This window comes from Mustela nigripes, chromosome 4 (genome assembly GCF_022355385.1).
Source record: "Mustela nigripes isolate SB6536 chromosome 4, MUSNIG.SB6536, whole genome shotgun sequence".
Taxonomy (NCBI): Eukaryota; Metazoa; Chordata; class Mammalia; order Carnivora; family Mustelidae; genus Mustela; species Mustela nigripes.
In genome coordinates, this window is record NC_081560.1 from 149230346 (window position 1) to 149244915 (window position 14570).

At 34.1% G+C, this 14570-nt stretch overlaps 1 protein-coding gene across 3 annotated transcripts in view; it reads right to left on the reverse strand.

Moving 5' to 3' along the window:
• The window catches only part of GRID1 (glutamate ionotropic receptor delta type subunit 1), a 686787-nt gene that overhangs the window by 94150 nt on the left and 578067 nt on the right, over window positions 1–14570 (reverse strand). For all 3 annotated transcript variants that reach the window (XM_059397943.1, XM_059397942.1, XM_059397944.1), the window contains exon 12: window positions 14334–14472. In XM_059397943.1, the coding sequence (XP_059253926.1) occupies window positions 14334–14472 (139 nt within the window). The remainder of the gene's footprint in view (window positions 1–14333; window positions 14473–14570) is intronic.

Here is a 14570-nt window from a genome sequence, read left to right on the forward strand (position 1 = left end):
CACATCTTCCTTATCCATCGTCCGTTGAAGGGCATCTTGGTTCTTTCCACAGTTTGGCGACCATGGCCATTGCTGCTATAAACATTGGGGTACAGATGGCCCTTCTTTTCACTACATCTGTATCTTTGGGGTAAATACCCAGGAGTGCAATGGCAGGGTCATAGAGAAGTTCTATTTTTAATTTCTTGAGGAATCTCCACACTGTTCTCCAAAGAGGCTGCACCAACTTGCATTCCCACCAACAGAGGAAGAGGGTTCCCCTTTCTCCACATCCCCTCCAACACATGTTGTTTCCTGTCTTGCTAATTTTGGCCATTCTAACTGGTGTAAGGTGATATCTCAATGTAGTTTTAATTTGAATCTTCCTGATGGCTAGTGATGATGAATATTTTTTCATGTGTCTGATAGCCATTTGTATGTCTTTATTGGAGAAGTGTCTGTCCATATCTTCTGCCCATTTTTTGATATGATTGTCTGTTTTGTGTGTGTTGAGTTTGAGGAGTTCATTATAGATCCTGGATATCAACCTTTTTTGATGCTTCCTTATTAGGTGCAGACATATTTAGAATTGTTTTCCTGATACAAGTGCTCTCTTTATCATCATATACTATCCCTCTTTATTCCTTATAATACTGTATGGTATACAGTTAACCCTTACACAACATAGGTTTGAACTGCATAGGTCCACTTATCTGTGGATTTTTTTTTTATAAATACAGTATAGTACTGTAAATGTATTTTCTCTTCCTTATGATTTTCTTAATAATACTTTCTTTTCTCTAGTTTACTTTATTGTAGTAATATGACATATAATATGCATAACATACACAAATATGTGTTAACTGACTATGTTATCAGTAAGGCTTCTGGTCAATGGTAGGCCATTAGTAGTTAAGTTTTTAGAGAGTCAAAAGTTATATGGTGAGCCTGGTGGTATGTATTATGGAGGGCACATATTCCATGGAGCACTGGATGTGGTCAATAAACAATAAATTCTGGAACATTGAAAAGAAATTCTAAAAAATAAAAATTTTTAAAAAGAGCTACATGCAAATATTTGACTGTGCAGTGGTCAACACCCCCAACACCACGTTGGTCAAGGGTCAACTATGAGGTCTACTTGAATACTGAGATATCCTCACCTACTTTCTTTTGCTTACTGTTTGCATGGTCTATCTTTTCCCTTCCCTTTTAATCTACCTGTGCATTTAAGTTTAAAATGCTTACAGACAGCATTTTTTTCCTCAGGTTTTATTGTTGTTGATGTTGGAAAGTTTAGTCAGATACCTGCTACTCCATCATGACAGGCAGAAGAAGTCCCACATTCTTTTTTATGAGTACCATTAATGTACACCCCCATCCTTTCCCAGTTTGTGGTGCCCCCAAGACAGGAACTGATCTGTAGCTTTGTCAAAATGCATTTGTTAGATGCAGCCAATCCCTTCACCCTATTAGAATTTTACAGATCATTTTTTTCTAATTAAAGGCAATGCTTTCTGAACTTTAATGTAAATAGAAATCACTTGGAGACTTAGATACCAATCTTGAATCAGGAGATCTGAGATGAGACCCAGTCTGTGGGACATGGTTTGAATAGCAGGAACGTATACAGGACTTGCTAACTGGCAAAAAGTCATTCAGATCTCTGTCACAGGTGACCAACTTGAGTAACTTGATGGTGGAAGGTGGGTATATGAGACTGAGAAAACAGCATGTGTAAAAAACAAAAACACAACAGGATGGTGGGACCAGAGGGAACCAGAGGAGTGCTAGCACCACCAACGTCATTCAAATTTAATATTTAAAACTTTATCCTCAGAATAATCTGCTGAGTGAAATAAGTCAAGCAGACAGTGTCAATTATCATATGGTTTCAATTACTTGTGGAACATAAGGAATAACACAGAGGACATTGGGAGTTAGAGAGGAGAAGTGAGTTGGGGGAAACTGGAGAGGGAGATAAACGATGAGAGACTGTGGACTCTGAGAAACAAACTGAGGGTTTTAGAGGGGAGGGGGTTTGGTTGAGCCTAGTGGTAGGTATTGAAGAGGGCACGTATTACATGGAGCACTAGGTGTGGTGCTTAAACAATGAACCTTGGAACACTGAAAAAATTAAATTAAATTTTAAAAACCACTAGGCTGACATATTAAAAACAAACAAACAGCTTGTGAGGTAAACTTGCATATCCAACTGTTTATGATTCCTGTTCAATGTCTTTAACCATATATTAATTTTAAAAATGTCAGCTTCATATCCAAATTAACAATAATCCATATGTAAACAACCTTTAAGTTCACTTTGCAAACAGCTTGATCCACATTGAGTTTGACCATGACTTCTTAGATACAACACCAAAAACATGATCAATAAAAGAAAAACTGGTAAGTTGGCTTCATTTAGCCTAATTGACAACTAGCCTGGCCCTTCATATTTTATCCACAAATATATATAATATACTTCTCATTTTATCCACAAATATATCTTAAATGTAAGATAGGTCTTAGTAAAACCCATATATATCTTTCTCTTTCTCTATATTTAAAAAAATATACTTAATAATTTATCAAGCTACAAATAAATGTAATATTTATGTATAATTACATATAAATAATACCACAAATTAATATTATAGGTATACATAATTTATAATTAGTATGCATTTAAAGTTCCTCTGTGTCTTCCCATAACTTGATAGCTCATTTTAGTATTGAAAAATATTTCATTGTGTGGATATACATGAGTTTATCTATTCACTTCTGGCTTCCACATTTTGGTAATTACAAGTAAAACTGTCATAAAAATTCATGTGCAAGCTTTTGTGTAGATATGTGACTTCAATTCCTTTGGGTAAATACCAGAGTGTGACTGCTGGATCATATGCTAAAGGTAGGTTCAGTTTTGTAAGAAACTGTCAAACTTTCTTCCAAAGTGGCCATTTTCCATTCCTCTGAGCAAAGAGAGTTCTTTTTGCTCCACATCCTCACCAGCATTGGGTGCTGTCAGAATTTTGCACTGTGGCCATCCTAAAGTCATGGTATCTCATTGCTATTTTATTTTTTCAGTTCCCTAATGATATATGACATTAGGCATCTTTTCATATGGCTATTTGTCATACGAAAATCTGGGTAAGATGCTGTTCAGATCTTTTGCCTGTTTTTAAATGGGTTATTTGTTCTATTATTTTTTTTCACTTTTTAAAAATTTATTTTTTATTTATTTTCAGCATAAAAGTATTCATTGTTTTTGTACCACACCCAGTGCTCCATGCAATCCATGCCCTCTCTATTTGTTCTATTATTGTTTAATTTTAAGAGTTCTTTATAGATTTTAGATACAAATCTTTTATTTTATATGTATTTTGCCAAGATTTTCTCCCAATCTCTAGCTTGTCTTCTCATTCTCTTACCAATATCTTTGTCACAGAAGTTTTAAATTTTAGTAAAGACCAACTGTTATCAATTTTTCTTTGATCGATTGTGCTTTTGATGTTGTCCCTAAGAAGTCATCGCACACCCAAGGTCATCGAATCTTCAGTTTATCATAAGACTGTAAATAATAATAAAGATATTTATAATAAAAAGCTTACAGCAAGTTTGTGTGAATAAAGGTCATTTTGTATGTCAAGAAGATTAGAGGGATAATCACCTTGGGATAAATTAGATTGCTGGGGTGTTCAATCTTTTTATTTTCCCTTCTGAAATTGTATAAATGTGTGGACACAAGACAAAGCTCTTATGGATTGTGTGTCTTTCCCAAGCTTAGCACAAGAATTTTTCTGTAGGAAGCATTTTCTCATCTAATTTACAAATTTGATGTTTCCAAATTCAATGGAAAGATGAACAAACATCTTAAATATCATGAGGCCATTTACAACAACCTCGCCATTTTACAGATAGAGAAACAAGGAATGAGAAAGGACAAGTGACTAATGTCATCGAGCCAGCTGGTGACATTCCCAAAACAGAGTTGTCTGTTTCCTAGACTAGCATCTTCTTGCCCACATCTGTCAGTCATGCTGCTTTTCCTCAGTCCAGGACTCCAAATCTCAGAGCTATTACTTTGACTACCAAGGTCCTTGTCAACAACAATTATATCTACATTTATATGGTCCTTTCTACACACCAGATAAATGTTCTAAATATATGTTTGTTAATCTCCCTCAATAGTCCTATGAGATAAATGCTATTCTTACTCCTACATATAGATGGGAAAAGTGCAGTACACAGAGATTAGGTAAATTGCCCAAGATCACAGAGTTAGTAAGAGTGAGAAAGGATTTGAAGCTTAGCAATCAAGGTTCAATGTCAATGCTCATAACAATTGCACTCTGTTATATCTCTTAGTCATGCCACTGTGCTTCTGCCTGCCAACATGAGCCTCTAGGCCAAATCCAATCTTTCTAAATGTGAACCCTCTGAATTCTACTCACCTAGAAGTTTTAACCAAAGCATTTCCTAAATATAGGGCATTGATGCTCATAGTGCCAAAGCACCTGCCAGTACTACCTTTTCCCAAATGACTCTGTTTTCATCATGATAACAGGTAAAGATTTTTGTAATTGTAATGGAGATAAAAAGTAATTATAAGATATGTCCCCTTCCCCGAATGGACCTCATACCTACTCCAAACAAAAAAGCTAAAAATTGCTTAAGGCAATTTTTAAGTATATGTCTGTTCTCTAAAAAATTCAGCTTCTCTTGGATACCAACTTTCTCTATGCCTTTAAAGGAATTCATAGGTTTTAAAGGCTAGGGCACTTACATGGACAGTGAATATGAACATTGATAAGGCATATTATAATCATTATTGAATGGTTTTATATTAGTTTGAAATGTACAGGCTGAAGACCATTTAGATTAATAAGAAAGATTCATCAGTAAAGAGAGAACAGATATCCATCTTTAAGCCTTCTGGATACCTACTGAAATGACCATGTAATTTTGTAAACTACAGGGGATCACATATCATGAACCTAAGAAAGGATGCCACCCACTGATCACATATTGTGGGGAAGCAAATTAGTGAGACACAGCAAGACTCAAATTCATCTTGTATTGAAAGTGCATCATCTCAGTGGATTTTCTTTTATATCTACATAGACAGAGCAGTTCAAGCTATTAATAATGGAAGCCCCTTGAATTACTCTGGTCTCTGTAGAATACAGTATTCAGAAATGCCAGCTCACTGGCATTTGTCTCTGACAGAAAGAAGAGCACTGCCAGAAAAAAAGGTTAAAAAATACAGTGGCCTTTCTTACTGTTGTAGGGGCTCATGAATCAAGATTCTAGAAACAGAAACTTTATCAGGGCAAACCTCTAAAAAAGAAGTTTTCCATTAAGGCACAGGGCTTGTAATGGGAATTTACATCGCAGTCTCCAGCTAAACTCAGAAGACCAGGTTAAGATCTGAGAGGATGATTCTACCTGCAGCCAGGTGAACTATTAGGAGACTCAGAGAGTCTATACCTACCTGTTTACAGAAAGAGTTCTCCAGAATCAAGGTAGAGCAAACTAAACATCAAAACATCAAGGTAGAGCAAACTAAACATGGAAGAACAAGAAAAGGATTTAGCATGAAAGAAATAACGTGTAAATATATTATATTGCATCAAAGACACTAAAAACAAATTGTTTGAAAAGTATATGCTAAAGGAAATGAAGTTTTAAAAATATTTGTTTTTCTATTGGCACATAGTACAAAAAATTAAGAATTAATTCCATAATGAGTGGTTGAGACATGAAAGAGGTATTAATGGAGTGGCAGGGAAGAAAAACTAAGGAGAAACACAAATACACAAGAAGGATTTGTGTATTCATTAACATTGTTAAAAAATATACGAACACTGAAGAAAGTCTAAGCAGAAATTTGAAAGACAAACTAAAATACTCTCAAAATAAAAATTAAAAGGGTTATGAATGGAAAATGATCAAAGAGAGTATAACAGACATGGAGGACTCATAGAATCAACATATAACATTCCTTATACATAAAATCTTAAAAAAAGAAAAAAAGTAAAGTTAACATTCCTGGAAACAAGACAAAGACAAATGCAAAAGATGTAATAGATAAGGAAAGATTTAATAGATGACAAAATTATTGAGCTAAGGTTATCAGGTTGTTTTTGCATGTAAAAAGAACTCAGGATTCTAATCATAATTAATGAGATGTAGGTCAACTCATTAAATATTGACGGAAGTTTTAAAATTCAAAGATATTAAGGTTAATTACAAAGAAGAAAGCATAAGAAAGGAGAAGTAAAGGAGGAAGAAAAGAAAAAGGAGGGAAGAAAGAAGAAAAGGGATCAGAAGCAGAGAGAATGGGAGAAGGAATAAGATGAGCAGGGAGATAAGGAAAAAGTGGGAAATCGCAGGAGGAAAACAGGAAAAGGAAGGAAGAAGGGGGAACAGTGGGGAAGAGGAGAGGGAGAATGAAGAATGGAGGAGGAGGAGGAGGAGAAAGGAAAAAAAGAAGTGACATGAAGAAGGAGGAGATGGAGAAGAAGGAAGAGAAGGATTAAAATAGAGGGAGGAAGAAAAAAGCAAGAAGAAGGGCATGAAAAGAAGGGGAGGAACAAGACAAAAGAAAGGGAAGGAGATAGGAGAAGAGGAGGGAGAAAAAGGAGATGGAGAAAAAAAGGAAAGAATAGAGGAAAGAGTGAGAAGAAAAGATAGGAAAGGAAAGAGGAGGGGAGAAGAAGGAGGTGAATGAGGTATTCTCATGCTTCTCTGTAGCGTTACATACAGGAAGAACAATGGGGCAAATTCTATAGAATTTACTCAATAGAGCAAATTCTATACAATATTAAGGGGGAAAGTTATAACACAAGAATATTATATCCAGATCAGTTTTAATTCATGAATAAATGCAACAAAAAAAGATTCTCAGATATATTATCTCACAAAATATACCACCCCTGCTAGGTCTGTTGCTCAAATAACCACTCTAGCTAAACAAAAATTCATCAAAATAAAAATATGAACAATTGCTAAATCACAGAATAGAGAGACTTTCAACAATCACTGAAATCCCTGGAACATAGACTTCAATACAAGTAATGACTATAAATGTAGATGTGATAAAACAGAAGAATGAAAATGCCAAATATATATATATATATATATATATATATATATATATTAGAGAAACCATTAAATATTAGAAGGAGGAGAAGGAAAGGAATAACAATAGTAAACTGGGCCTGAAATTTCAGATTATAATACCAAAACATGATTGAGTAGGTGGAAGGAGGGGAGGACAAAAAGATATTCCAGTATCATCTTATATAGGAAGAAATAAAAATATATGACTTCATGCTTGATTCTGAAAGAGAAACAGCAATGCCTATATTTTTAAGCCTAACGCCTGTATTTTTAAGCCTAAAGGTTAAAAGAGGATGCTTAACTTCCAGTTGTGGGGGTGGTGGGGAGTCACAGTAATAATAGTAATAGAACGCTGAACATCATAAAAACAATTTAGAATGCATAAGTAGACATGAAAGAAGATTAAATATTTTTATATTATACTACCTGTCAATTGTCTGCCAATATATTGGAAACCTTAATGAAATGAACGAATTCCTAGAAACATACAATCTACATTTAAAGAAGGATGAATTGCAATCTTCCTCAAATTCTTATCCCAAAATTTAAGAGGATGGAACACTTCTTTTTTTTTTTTTTTTTTTTGGAGTTTTTCAGAATAAATGTTTATTTAAGAATTAAGGAAAAACAAAAACATTAAAGCATAGGAATACATTGACTGAATACAAGTGTCTCGTTTGGAACACTTCTTAACTCATTCTATGAGGCCAGCATTACCCTGACACCAAAACCCCAAAAATATACTACAGGAAAAGAAAACTGCAGACCAATATTCCTGAGTAATGTGGATGCAACAATCTTCAACAAAATACTAGGAAACTGAATTCAACTGCATATTTTTTAAAAATTACACACCAGGACCAACCAGTATTCATTCTTGAAACACAAGAACGGCTCAGCATACAAAGATCCGTTAGTATAAAATACTATGTTACCCAAATGAAGGGCAAAAAAACCCCACATCATCATCTCAGGGCAGGAAAAGCATTTGATAAAATGCAATACCCTTTCATGATAAAAACTCAATGGACTAGGAAGGAAAGGAAACTATGTTGATATAATAAAGGCCAGATATGAGAAACTCAAAGCTAACATCTTACTCAAAGCTTTTCCTCCAATGTCAGGAACAAAACAAGAACATGCACTTTTACCACTTCCATTCAACATCGTCTGGAAGTCATAGACAATTAGGCAAGAAAAAGAAATAAAATATTTTCAAATTGGAAAGAAAGAAGTAGATGTATATCTGCTGTCAAACATTATGACCTGATATGTAAAAAACCTTAAAACTGGACACACAAAACAATGAGAACTAACAAATAAATCAGCAAAGTTGTAGGATTAAAAAAAAAAATCAATGCACTAAGATCAGTCGCATTTCTATACGATAATAATGAACAATCTGGAAGGGAAATACAAAACCAATTCTAATTATAATAATATCAAAAACAATAAAATACCTAAGAATAAACTTGACTAAAAAGACAAAAAAAAAAAAAAAGGCAAAGACATGTATACTGAAAACTAAAAAATGTTTCTGAAGGAAATTAAACACACAAATAAATGGAAAGGCATCTTATGTTCCTATGTTCATGGATTGAAAGACTTCATATTCTTAAGATGTCAATACTACCTAAAGAAATCTACAAATTCAATGCAATCTCTACCAAAATCCCAATTATGTTTCAAGCAGAAATAGAAAAATCTATTCTAAAATTTCCCCTACTGGGTGTGGTACATAAATAATGAATTCTGGATCAATGAAAAGAAATTTAAAAAATAAATAGAAATTAAAAAAATAATAAAATTCCCCCTCAAGGAACCCCAAATAGCCAAAACAATTTTTGAAAAAGTATAAAGTTGGTGATCTCAAATTTCCTGAATTCAAAATGTACTATAAAGCTATAGTACTCAAAATTGTGTGGTACTGATATGAAGACAGACACATAGACCAATGGAATAGAATAAAAAGCTCAGTATACTATCCCATATATGTTCAAATGATTTCAAACAAAGATGTTGAAACCATTCAGTGAGGAGACGGCAGTCTTTTTAACAAATGGTGCTGGGAAAACTGGGTATCCTCATGCAAAAGAACAGGCATCTGGGTGGCTCAGTCAGTTAAACATCTGCCTTTGGCTCAGGTCATGATCCGGGATTCTCAGGCAAAAGAATGAAGCAGGACCCTTAACTTACACCATGTACAAAAATTAACAAGATGGATCAAAGACCTAAATGTAAGACCTAAAACTATAAAACTCCTAGAAGGAAACATATGGGAAAGGTTTTATGACATTGGATCTGGCAATAATTTCTTAGATATAGCAATAAAGGTAAAGGTGACAACAAAAAATAGATAATATGGATTTCATCAAAATTAAAAACTTCTCTGTACCCAAGGATACTACAACAGAATTAAAAGGCTACCCATAAAGTGGGAGAAGATATTTACAAATCAATATCTGATGAGAGATTAATATCTGGAATATACATAAAAAACTATAACTCAGTAACAAAAACAACCCACTAAAAATGGGCAATAGACTTAAATAGACATTTCTCCAAGAAGATATGCAAGTGGCCATAAACACACGAAAAGAGGGGTGCCTGGGTGGCTCAGTGGGTTAAAGCCTCTGCCTTCGGCTCAGGTCATGATCCCAGGGTCCTGGGATCGAGCCCCGCATCGGGCTCTCTGCTCAGTGGGGAGCTTGCTTCCCCCTCTCTCTCTGCCTGCCTCTCTGCCTACTTGTGATTTCTGTCAAAAAAAAAAAAAACACACACACACACACACACAAGAAAAGATGCTCAACATCACTAATTATTAGGGAAATGCCAATCAAAACCAAGATGAGATACCACATCATACCTATTAGGACAGTTATAAAAACAAAACAAAACAGAAAATAAGTTTGAGTGAGAATGTAAAGGAACTGGAATCCTTGTGAGTTGTTGGTGGGAATGTGAAATGGTGGAACTTCTGTAGAATATGATAAAGTAGTTCCTAATGAAACACAGAATTACCTTATGATACAACAATTCCACTTCTGAGTATTTACCCAAGTATTAATTTAAAAGCTCCAAGAGTAGTGAAAGCAGGAACTTGAACATATATCTGCACTCATGTTTATGGCCAAAGGATGGAAGCAACACAAATGTCTCTCCACAGATGAATGTATAAACAAAATGTGGTATATACATACAATGGAATGTTATTTAGCTTTAAAAAGAAGGAAATTCTGACAGATGCTACAACATGGATGAAACTTTAAGACATGCTAAGTGAAATAAGCCAGTCATTAAAGGACAAAAACTGTATTATTTCACTTATATAAAGTACCTAGAGTAGTCAAACTTATAGAGACAGAAAAAAGGATGGTGGTTTCCAGAGTCTGGGGAAGTGGGGAAGTGGGGAATGGAGAGTATTATATAGACTTTCAGTTTTGTAATATGAAGTGTTGTAGAGATGGATGGTGGTAATGTTTACAGAACAATGTGAATGTACTTAATGACATTAAACTGTACACTTAAATATGATTAAAATAAAATTTGTTATGCATATTTTATCACAATTTAAAAATTAAAGTTAAAAACTATAAACATGCACTTTAATAATACATTCTAATAGCTAAAGTTGTTTTAAAACAATAAGGAAGCTTATTCAATAAGTAAAAAAAAAAAACAATAAAAAATAACAATTTAAAAATTGAATATAGAAGATTATCCATTGAATAAATTGGAGAAAAAATTTTAAGTACTTCCAAAAAAGTAAGGGATCAGACAGCTTCAAAAAGGAGTTGTTGGGGGCAGAGGTGGAGTGGAACAGAGTGATACAGGAGAAACATTTTTTAATACTATTAAAATAAAGTTGGCTAATAAGATTGTTATAAATTAAGATATTAATTGGCATGCCTAGGGCAACCACTAAAAATATAACTTAAAAACATATATAGTAAAACAAACAACAGGGGAATTAAAATGATATACAGAATGTATCTACTTAATATTAAAAAGAAAAGCAATAATGGGGGAAACGAGGAACAAAATAGGTATGATATAAAGAGAACAAACAACATGGCAGAAGTGAGTTCTTCCTTACCACTAATTACATTATATATAAATGGGTTAATTGCTCCAATTAAAATAGAGGTGGATAGAACAAATTAAAATACATAATTGAACTATATGTTGTAAGAAAGTGACTCACTTTAGATTCCAAGACAAACAGATTGAAAATTAAAGAATAAAAAATATTTTGTGCAAACAATAACCAAAAGAGAACTAACTAGCTAAAGTAAACGTTAATGAAAGTTTTTATGAGACAAAAGAAGGACATTATACAATGATAAAAGGGTCATTTGATAAGAATATAAAACACAATTAGAAACATATATATACCTAACAATAGGGTCCCAAAATATATGAATCAAAATTGATAAAATTGAAGGGAGAAATGGGCAGTTCTGTAAAAAATGACTGGAGACTTTAATATCCCACATTCAATAATTGATAAACAACAACAGAAGATCAGCAAGTTAATGGAAAACATGACAACACTATAAACCAACTAGACTTGAAGAAGAAATAGACAATATGAATTGCCCTATAGCTATGAAAATTTTAATTATTAATTTAAAAGCTCCAAGAATATGAAATCTCCTAGATGGTTGCCCTGGAGAATTATACCAAACATTTGAAGATAAATTAACACCAACTTTATATAATCTCTCTCAGAAAATAGAAAATGAGCAAAGACTTCCTAAATCATTTTATGAAGCCAGAGTTACCCTGAAACCAAAACTAGACAGAAACAGCACAATAAATAAAAGTGCAAGTGAATATCTCTCATACATTTAGATGCAAAAATCCTCAACCAGAATATCAGCAAACAGAATCTAAAATATATTAAAAGAATCATAGGTCATGATCAGGTGAGATTCATTCAAGGTACACAACATTTGAAAATCAATCAGTGTAGTCTTATTATATTAGTAGGCTAAAGAGGAAAAATCATATGGTCATGTCAAGCAATGTAAAAAAAAAAAAGCAGTTGAAAAAGCCAATACCCATTCATGGTAGTCTCAGCAATTTATGATCTATTGGTTTAATGCAATTTCAACTGTAATTAATGTAATTCCTATCAAAACAATGGAAAATTATTTTTTTTAAACATAGACAAGCTTATTCTAAAATTTATGTGGAAAGATACAGGCCTTAGAATAATTAAAACAATCTGAACAAAAGAAAAAAGAATGGGAGTAATCACTCTGCCCAATATTAAGGTTTACTCTGCAGCTATAGTAACCAAGACAGTGTGGTATTGATGAAGGGATAGGCACACAGATCAATAGAACTGAATGGAAAACTCAGAAATGGACCACATATACCCAACTGATTTTTGACAAATTACAAAAGCATCTCAGTGAAGGAAGGACTGCTTTTCAATAAATGATGCTAAAGCAAATGCTGGCAAGGATGCAAAGAAACTGGATCATTCCCACATCACTAGCAGTAATACAAAATGGCAGAGTCAGTCTGGAACACAGTTTGATAGTTTTCTTAGAAAGCATATTTTTTTTATAAACACATGCAATTACCACACGACCCAGCAATTGCACTCTTGGATATGTATCACAAACAAACAAAAACTTGTGTTCACACCAAAACCTACACACAAATATTCATTGTGGCTTTATTCATAATTGCATAAAAGGGAAACAACCTGGATGTCCTTCAGTGTGTGAACATTTAAACAAGCTGTGGTACATGGGATACTACTAAGCAGAAAAAAGCAATGAATGCCTGAGACACACACCAACCTGGATGAACCTCCAGAGAATGATGCTAAATGATAACAGCAATCCAAGAGCTATAATTCCATCTATATAACATACTTAAAATGACATTTTAAAGATTTTTATTTATTACTTATTGATTTTACAGAGAGAGAGAGAGAGAATATGAGTGAGCGGGGGAGGGGAGCAGAGGGAGAGGGACAAGCAGACTCTGTGCGGAACATGAGCCTAGAGCAGAGCTCGATCCCTACACATGGGTTAAGACTGTGTAGAATCCAATGCGTGCACGCGCACACACACACACTCGCACACGCAGAGAAATAAGTACAAGAGAAGAAATCTGAATAGAATCAGTCAACTGTATTAATGTTGATACCCTGGTTGTGATAAAATACTATAGTTTTGCAAAATGTAACCATTGGGAGAAACCAGTTAAAGGATATTATAAGATCTCACTGCATTATTTCTTACAAATACATGTGAATCTATAATTATCTCAATAAAAATGCCAACTAAAAAATAAAACTGGATAACATCATACTAAATATTGAATCTTGGCCAGAGTCTGAACTCTTTTAAATAGGCTGTTGGGAGCCATAGAAGCTGGTTAAGTATGGATGACCAGTTAGGGAAGTAGATAGAAAGCATCCCTGTAATGATAGTGAGTATGATAAAGGAGAAATTACATAACACTATAATTAGGGATCAAGTGAGAGGTGATATTGAAGCCAATATTGTACCGAGGAAATGTAGACTATATCTGTGCCTTTTGTCACTTTAGTAACCACATTTCCAATACCCCTTCACTTTGTCCAAGTTCTCTTGCAATTCACACAGTTTGTGGAAATCTGCTCCAAAACACAAAGGCATTCCCAAGTTATTTCACTATGTTGAACTAATTCTTTCATGCCATATTTTTAACACTTTGGTAAAACAAAGAAATGTTTTTATTCCCTGGCTTCGGTAATTTTATACTTTAATGAATATAAGTAAAATAAGTTTTCTAATCACTGTGATAATGACATGTTTTTAAAAATAATTTTAAGGTGTCTGAAGATATGAAAAAATACCTTAGACTTGTGGTCTTAATTAATTATAATTTAATGTTTAGAAAATTTTGATTAAATAAGTTTGTAATCAACATTTAAATGCCTGAGGAAATTTAATTTGTTAATTTTTAATGTTTTGATTTCTTAGTCTTATAAGCAGCATTTAAATGTTCAGAGAAGTATTATTTAATTCATTTATGCATTTATATAATTGTGTATGAAGTAAACTACAAGAGGAGTGGTGCTCTTCATGCATTTAAGAGGACGATAATCAAACTGCAAATCTGGGATCTAAGTCCGTCTGCCTCCATGACACTAGGCTGCATTCCGCCTTTACAGCTTTTCGGAGCTGAATGGTCCCACACCTGGAAGGAGGAATGGATCTTACCTTATGGGGTTGTCCATCCTGGACACTGTGAGGAATGCCGCAAGATTCGCCGTGTAGGAGGAACACACAATGAGGGTGAAGAGCCACCAGCTCCCCATCACAATGCGCATGGCCATGGAGTTCACTGAGGATTCGCCACCTACAGGAGGCCAGCAAAATGGATTGGTCCTGGGCTTCTGCTCTCCCCTGCATCCTCCCACCCCTGCCAGAAATGCTCTAGCTCCTCCACCCCGCCGC